We start from the raw sequence: 8,326 nt of genomic DNA on the forward strand, positions 1-8,326 counted from the left end.
ATGGTAAAGAAATATATGCTGCTGCTCAAATTATAAATCTGGCATCTTAAACTCATTTTAACATTCGATACATCAAGTCAAATAACATCTGCAGAGTTATTTTTAAATTCTTCTAGGTTTCACATGGCCACTAGTATGTATCAATGGACAAAAATAACAAAAGCTTTTAAGAAGTCTGTTTAGGCCAGCTGTCTGCATCTTTCCATTCATAACCAAATATAATATTCACTTTAAAATTACATGTGCTTAGTAAAGAGCCTTCCTAGCTATAGTAGCATTAAGGAATTCATGGTACGTATATTTATCTTAATATTTAAGAGTACTATAAAAAACAACAAAGAAAGGCCAACTACCTCTCATGGGTTGTGTTTCAAGAGGCATCCATTTCACCTCTTTCTGGCTCAGTTTCCTACCCTAACGCCAATATCCTAACTCTTCCATGCTAACTCTATGCCAGTATTCCCTCAAATATGAGGCCAACTTCTTAATATACAACATCAAGTGGGAATATTGTTAAAATCCAGCAGGTGTAAGGTGGAGCCTTGAGATGTAGCAATCCTCAAACTCCCAGGTAATGCCAGTGAGTCCTACATTGTTAATCCATGGACTTAGATTTGGGATTAGCAAGGCTTTTAACTAAGAGATGCCTCCTTTTATTTCTATGTCAAATAAAAACTCATTAGGCTACATATACAGAAAGAGACGAAATAATAAAAATGAAATTTATTAATATATAAAATACAAACAGTTCAATTACTGTGTCTTACAAATTTCACTTCTATATAATTGATACACATTATAAATATATACACAAGACTCCCACCTGTATGTAACCTTTGGTCCATTTGTGCTATCTCTTATCTGTAAGAGAAACCTAAAATGTTAATATTTGAATATTAAGTATTTACATCTTTTTGAGTTCATTTTTAATTGCAACAATTACCACTAAATGCCTCAAAGAAATAGGATAATGCTAGAAAGCCAAACTTGAAATAAAGTGCAGTTTCATGCAAACTTAGCCATTAGTATTCTTCCTTCAGACAGGTATCCACAATCCATATGGACTCTTCTTCTTATCTATTTTTGGTGACCTTGAAGTTGTCTCTTCAGCACCAGCTTTAGCTGATTTCTGTATTGGCTTTGCTACAGAATTCTGGAAAAAAAAAAAAAAATTAAGTTAGCTTCTCAAACACATTCTCAAACCAATTTTTGAGTGATAAATGCTTAGATATACTTACATTAGAACTAAAAGCTATGCTTCTTTGCTGGGGAGATTTTTCATTGGGACTTCTAGTTCCATCTTCTGTTAGCTTTTCTGACAGCTAGACAAGTAAGAGAAAAGTATAACTTTCAAAAAACATATCCTTGATTTCCAACTACCACATAAAAAGCAACTATATATATATATATATATAAATTTAGTAGTAGACATACAAATCAAGTTCAATCTAACCATATAGTTAACAGCCTAAACAACACAAAACTCTGAAGTTTCCCCTTAACAAAACTGATTTAACAGTAGGTTTAAGACACTTTTCCTATAATTATTTTATTCCCCTGCTTCGAATTCAGATAACTTTTGAAAGTGAAGTCACATCAGAAAATAGCTTAGTTTCAAGTAACTAAGGCATCTGCCAGTAGGGTACCAAATAGCTTCAACAAGCTACTCAACTAAGATCTTATTTGTCTACTAATATAAGCAAACATACATCTGGGTCCCAATGATAGGTTCACTTAGATAGAATGGATCTCTTTACTGATCTTTATCAATTTCTAACTGCTTTAAAGCTATGAATTTTAAGCTTTAGATTTCATACAACTAAAAGTACAGTGCAATTTGCTAATGCACATCCTGCACATTTCTGGAGAATTATAATAAACTTATCTGCCAAGTGAAGCAGGCCTCCTCTTCTGTAATCTCTCAAAACATCTGGAATATATTGCATATATTATGAAAGGGACATCTATGTCACAGATGCCCCACCGTTATAAGTGTACCCTTGCTTAGATTAAAAACTGTCTTCAGTACCTTACATAAATAGTACCTGTCCCAAATTCTAGCATGCACATGTATCTAACAACAAAAAACTACATTTTCAGTATGTGAATGTAAACTTCGAATTAGTTAAAACCTCTGATGCTTAAAGCCCATGTATCAATTACCAACAGATTTTCTTCATCAATGTCTGGAGACCACATTCATGATTTCTATAAGACAGAAATAAAGCAGATAAACTATACTGTATATGTTGAGTACAGAATTCGTGGGAACATAATGCTGCAAAGAAAGCTAAACACTCCGTAAAGACTAGAGTTAGAATTTCATATAGAAATCGAAGTACCAGCTACAATATTATTAACCGTGTTATGAAAGACTACCGTGCCAACTAAAATAAAGTTCATTAATCTCCCATTTTCAGGGATGTGATCTTGTCTGGCAGCATCAGTCTGCTCTTTTGATTTTAGCAAATTATACACATCTAGACTTCCCAAGAAGTATAAAGTAAATAAGAAATGGCTAACCAGATCTTTCAGGCAATAAACAGCTTTTTGCCTAGATAAATCAAGAATACTTACCTCAAACTTAGCACCAGAATTTGGCACAGCTGTTCCACGATTTGTTTCTCTGGCTGTGGAAATGATTCTGAGACTAGCTGGCAAATCAATGTTGGTTGTTCCTAAAGCTTTTGCTGCATTGGCTTTTGCTATTTCTAACAGCTCCATTCGATCTAGAAAAAAATAAAAAGATATTCACTATCCCTGTAGTATTTTCCCAGGAGGACTCAGAAGCTCAAAATAAGCTCTTACTTTACTGTTTTAAGTAAAACATGACTAAGTCATTTGCTTTATTTTCATAAAGGAAAGTGAACCCTTGAAAAACACTAGTTTGTCATGCCTGTAGTCCCAGCGCTGTGGAAGGCTGAGGCGGGTGGATTGTCTGAGCTCAGTATGAGCAGCAGTGAGCCAAAGTAAGACCCCGTCTCTACTAACAACATCAAAAACAGCCAGCACCGCCAGAGGAAGAAAATCAACAAAAGAAAAAAAAAAAAAGAAAAACACTAGTTTGGGGCGGCGCCTGTGGCTCAAGAGCTAGGGTGCTGGCCTCACATACAGGGGGTGGGGGTTCGAAAAACACTACTTTGAACTGCAGTGATCCACTTATGCATGGGTTTTTGTTTTTTTGCTCCATTTATTTATGAATTTTTTTCCTTCCCAAAAGAAAGCAGATCAAAGATGCTTCGGTACTGGAAGAAAGGAAAACCCCACAATATAGGTGCGTTCTGCAGGGCCAACTGCTGGACTTATATGGCTGCCCTGTGATCTCAGACTACAAGGACTCTGGAACCTATTTCCCCAGGTATACTGAATATTTGTGTAATTTTATCCTCAACTCAATGTTTTGCTGAGAAAGGCATTCCTTAATTATATCAACAATTAGTTTTCAGTTCTTCCTGACAAAAACGTTATTTTCGTATTTTGCTCTCTTTTCAACATTAATTTCGGAACGTTAGCATTTTATTCAGTGAACTTTCTATAATACATTATAATTTATGATCACTGAACCAATTATCAATTACTAATGTCTGTGTTCAAATCCAGGGATTTTACTCTACCATCCTGTTTTTATTCCAGGATACCACATGTCATTTATTTTAAAATATTAATCCAATTTTGTTCAGCAAGGCAATTAAACTTAAAAAAAAAAAAAAAAAGGAAATCTATGTACCTACGTACTGATACTTTTATGCCCACTCAATAGTTCATTTAGAAACCTAATCAACCAAAACATAATTAACATTTAAAAAGGCTCCACTAAGAACAGCCAGCCACTAGGAAAAAAGGTTTACTCCACCTTGAGCTCTTTAACACCCACAATCCTTTAATCCTTCAGAGAAAGAACAGTTGTCCACTTACAGGACAGCTATGGATCACGTCGTACTTGTCCTCCTTTCCCCAAACAAAAAAGATTTCTGCCAGGCGGTCGCCGTGGCTCACACCTGTAATCCTAGCACTCTGCGAGTAGGCGAGAGGACTGCTTGAGCTCAGGAGTTCTAGACCAGCCCGAGCAATCAATTATGAGAAACCCGTCTTTACTAAAAAGAGAAAAATCAGTTGGGTGAGGTAGTTCATGCCTGTAGTCCCAGCTACTTGGGGGGCTAAGGCAAGACGATCGCTTGAACCCAAGAGTGTAAGGTCGCTGGGAGCCACGACGCCACGCACGCCACCCAGGGGCAACAGAGACTGTCTCAAAAAATAAAAAAAGATTCCTGCCACCAATGAAACTTATTACAACTACACAACTTCGCTTCCTCAGCCTACTCATACGCTGACACCGTTTGTGTAAAACGAAGGACAAAGAGAAAGTTAACCGACCGCTTGCGTGCTCACAAAGGACCCACCTTTTTCACTTAAGCGAAAAGGGGTTCTGCTCCGAGACCTGGTCCTGGGTCGCTCCCTCCATCGATGCTCTTCCTCGGGGTACACTGTGCGCCCAAAGCCGTAGCAGTGCCGCCCGCGCGTGACCGAGTAGGTCCTTCGGTAGTGCGACCTCCCCCGGGAGCGGGAGCGGGAGCGAGACCGGCTCCGCGAGCGGTACCGCGAGGGAGACCGGTGGTAGCTCCGGGATGGCCCGTAGCGCCTCTCTCTGTACCGGCGGCTGTGGGACCGCGATCGGCTCCGCGAGTAAGACCTGGAGTAGCGCCTATACTTGCGCTGGTGGCGCCTTCTCGAACGAGAGCGGGACCTGCTCCTCCTCCGGGGCCGGCTGGAAGTTCTGGACGACGAGCGACTCGAGACGCGGGAGTAAAAGCGGGAGCTTCTGGAGGAAGAGCGGCTCCGAGACCGCGACGACAGGCGGCTGGAATCGCCCGACCGGGACGACTGGGGGGAATCCTTCCCCTGCGGCGAGCCGGGCCACATGTCGTTCACGTAGTTGGACATCTTCCCCCGCAGCAACAGCCCTCCTGTTCTTCAAAAAGGCCCTTCCAGAGACTATCTAAGGACAGAAAGGAGGAAAAAAGGCCGTCAGCCCCGGCCGAGGGTGCCGGGCCGAGCGCCCCCCGGGAGGGGCCCGAGCGCCGTGGACTCCGCTCAGCCCCCGCGAGGCGGCGGCGCCGACGAGAAAGGCCGCCCTCCCGCCGGGCTGGGCCTGGCACGTCTCCCACCCCACCCTCCTGCGAGAACCGCGGGACAGGCCCCGGCAAAGCTCACCGCAGACTGTCGACCGATCGCTAAGGACAGAAAGGAAGGTTCAACGGACGCCTTCCTCTCAAAGCTTGGGACAAAGAGAGACTTTTTGTGCCCACGCTCCAAGAACGAAGCAACCTTCCCCTCCAGTGTCCGGACGCGAACTGAGCCGGACGTCTACGGACGCGTAGAAAGTACTAGAAGGCGAGCTCGGCGCATGCGCAAAGACGTTAGCGTGGTGGGCGTGGCTCTCCTCTCGTCCAACTGCCGCTCTGCCTCCTCCCTCTTCGAGCCCCACCCTCCGCCCCCGCGCAAATGCCTCTAGGATGCGCATGCGCCCCTGGGCCCGGACGGGGTGGGGTTGGGGTGCGGCGCTGCTACATCCGGGTGTTTGCGTCCGTAGCTGTTTTTTTTCTTCTCTGAGATGTGGGTGCGGCTGTATACCGGACAGGAAACTTAATATGCCTCCCTGCGCGGCCGACAGTGGGCTTTGCTTCGACTACACGGACAGTTGCGGGCTTAAGTGCCAGGTAGTTAGTGGAGATAGGGGAAAAAAGGCCACAGGCTGGCCAGACTTCAGACCCGAGACTGACAAACTGATAGGCCCACCAGGTCATTGCCTCCACCCTCCCCGAAGCCGCGGACGCGGGCTGTGCCTCAGTGGACACTTGCTCCTGTCCTGTGTCTGGCGGCGGGAGAGGGTGACAACGTCCAGACCCCGCCAGCCTGCGGGACTAGTTGGGAGGAGAGAGCAGAATCTCCTCCCCAGGTCATCCCAGGATCACTGAAAATGCAATATTAACTTAGAAAAGATACCTTACTTCCCTGTTTTGGCTAGTAAATGTAATTAAGGTAGAGACAAAATCCAAAGCAATGCACAGCTGACCTTTAATCTAGGAGGTTAGAATGGTGTCTGAAATAGGGTGGTGCCTGTGGCTCAAAGGGGTAGGGTACCAGCCCCATATGCCAGAGGTGACGGGTTCAAACCCAGCCCTGGCCAAAAACCACAAAAAAAAAAAAAAAAAAAGAATGGTGTCTGAAATAATGTATTCCAAAGACAGCGTGCTTGGTGTAGGACATTAAACAAAAGTGACATTTTCGGCGATTTACAAAGAGACTACTTCCAAACACTTTTATTGTAATAAAGCCTGACAGTTGCCTTGAAAAATACGGGTTAATTAACTTTGCATTGAATGAACTGACCACTTCTGCAAGGAAAGTTGGTCTTTATATGCACTTCTTTGCAAGTATATTTTTACAAAAGCTACTTTCTTTAGACTCTAAAGAAAGGAGTTTAGAGGGAGACACAAATTCACTCATTCCCAGTTATTGTCACCTTAAAACCCCAAACTTGCACAAAAATAGGGGGAATAAAATCCTTAGACATCTGCACCCACCTTCACTCCCTGCCATACCTGCCTACCGTCCACGGTACCAAGGATGGAGGTGTCATGATGGAAGTAGTTCTTAAGTTTCTAAATTTATTTTTTAAATTCTATCTTAATAAATATAATATGCAGTGCCCACCAGGAACTTTTGCTGAAAGTTCTCATTAACCTGTGTGAGAAGAGTGAAAATAACATGGGTTGCACATTTGACAAGGGTAAAATGATGTGTTGGGTAAATAAAGTGAAACTATGTTTACAATGCAGTTTTAAGCTCTTGGTTATGAATAAAGGAAGTGTGGTAGGAATCTGTGTAGACTGTTCATACATTGGTCAAATGTGGTCCTAAAAAGGGGTGACCAGAGAAATCCTGGATGTTAAAACAGGATTTTAGAAACACGTGAGAAACATTACTGCGCCCTTGGACAGAATGCTGGTGTATTCATCTGGGGAACTTCCACAGACTTCCTGAGTTAAAAGTCTGCAAGGGATGTTGTGTTCCTTCTTTCTTCCTCTTTTTTTTTTTTTTTTTTTTTTTTTGAGACAAAGTCTTACTTTGTCACCCTGGGTAGAGTTGCCGTAGTGTCACAGCTCACAGCAACCTCAAACTCGTGGGCACAAGCAGCCCTTTTCCTCAGCCTCCCAAATAGCTGGGACCACAGGCGCCAGCCACAATGCCGGCTATCTTTAGAGATGGGGGTCTGGCTCTTGCTGAGGCTGGTCTCAAATCCACCCTCCTCAGCCTCCCTGAGTGGTAGGAGTATAGGCAGGAGCCACCGCCTGGCCCAGTGTGTTCCTTTATTTCTCAATACAGAGTGTCCCAAAGGTCACCATACATAGGGAAAATGGGAAATTGTAACTAAATGTACTTTTAGTTACAAAATATTTATTATAAAATTTTACAAAATATTTCTCAACATGTTCATATATATAATATGTAGAACATCTGAGTTTGTTAATTTTTCCTATTTATGGTGGCCTTTGGAAACACCTATATAATCTTACAAACATTTATCCACTCCATGAAAAAATTAAATTTCAATTGTCATTAGAATATCAAGCACTGAATTTGTAGGCTAATTTAGGCAGAAATGACATCTCTACAATTGTAAATCTTCCCATCTAAGAATGTGACACTTAATTTTTTTTTTTTTTTTTTTTTTTTGCAGTTTCTGGCCTGGGCTGGGTTTGAACCCACCACCTCCGGCATATGGGACTGGTGCCCTACTCCTTTGAGCGGCAGGCCCCGCCCCACACTTAAGTTTTAAATGTGCCATTTAAGTTTATGTTCTTCACTGTGACAAACTAATGTCCCCCAAAGCTATCCATTAGGTCACTAATTTCCTGGAACCTATGAGTATGTTACCTTAATATGGCAAAAAGAATTTTGCAGATTTAATTAAGGTTAAGGACCTGAAGATAAGGTTATCTTGAATCTAATCACAGGAGAGATTCAGAGGATAAGAATTCCATGCAATTCAAAAGAACTACTGCTTCTGAAATGTAAGAGGCTATGAGCAAGGGGAGAGAGAGGCCTCTAGGAAACAGAACTGAATTCTACCAATACCTGAATGAACAAGTGTTGGGGATTCTCCCCTAGAGCATCCAAAAAGAAACAAAGCTCTGCTAATACCTTGCCTTTAACCCAGTGAGACTTCTCACCTACTGAACAATAAGATAATCAATTTCAGTTGCTTTAAGCCACTAAGATCAGAGTTATTTGTTACCATGGCAATAGGAAACTAATTCATGTT

At 42.4% G+C, this 8,326-nt stretch overlaps 1 protein-coding gene across 5 annotated transcripts; it reads right to left on the reverse strand.

Moving 5' to 3' along the window:
- Nucleotides 1-713: 713 nt before the first annotated feature.
- RSRP1 (arginine and serine rich protein 1) lies at nucleotides 714-5,369 on the reverse strand. 5 transcript variants are annotated; one of them, XM_053576338.1, is made up of 5 exons: nucleotides 5,212-5,369; nucleotides 4,401-4,996; nucleotides 2,578-2,729; nucleotides 1,239-1,322; nucleotides 714-1,153 (listed from the first exon to the last, which is right to left on the reverse strand). In XM_053576338.1, the coding sequence occupies exons 2-5, from the start codon at nucleotides 4,939-4,941 to the stop codon at nucleotides 1,037-1,039; spliced, it is 894 nt and encodes a 297-aa protein (XP_053432313.1). In that variant the 5' UTR covers nucleotides 4,942-4,996; nucleotides 5,212-5,369; the 3' UTR covers nucleotides 714-1,036. The 5 variants fall into 5 exon arrangements, with proteins under 5 accessions (XP_053432313.1, XP_053432315.1, XP_053432314.1 ...); XM_053576340.1 differs by lacking the exon at nucleotides 714-1,153 and adding an exon at nucleotides 2,164-2,208; XM_053576339.1 differs by lacking the exon at nucleotides 714-1,153 and having other exon boundaries at nucleotides 1,240-2,208.
- Nucleotides 5,370-8,326: the final 2,957 nt, after the last annotated feature.

This window comes from Nycticebus coucang, chromosome 22, assembly GCF_027406575.1.
Source record: "Nycticebus coucang isolate mNycCou1 chromosome 22, mNycCou1.pri, whole genome shotgun sequence".
Lineage (NCBI taxonomy): Eukaryota > Metazoa > Chordata > Mammalia > Primates > Lorisidae > Nycticebus > Nycticebus coucang.

What these genes read in the sequence shown, in the direction of transcription:
- RSRP1 (XM_053576336.1), bottom strand. Translation starts at nt 4,941, where the DNA reads ATGTCCAACTACGTGAACGACATGTGGCCCGGCTCGCCGCAGGGGAAG. An exon ending in TTTTCGCTTAAGTGAAAAAG is followed by an intron (nt 2,730 to 4,400) that starts GTGGGTCCTTTG and finishes ATTTTTTTCTAG; the next exon opens with ATCGAATGGAGCTGTTAGAA.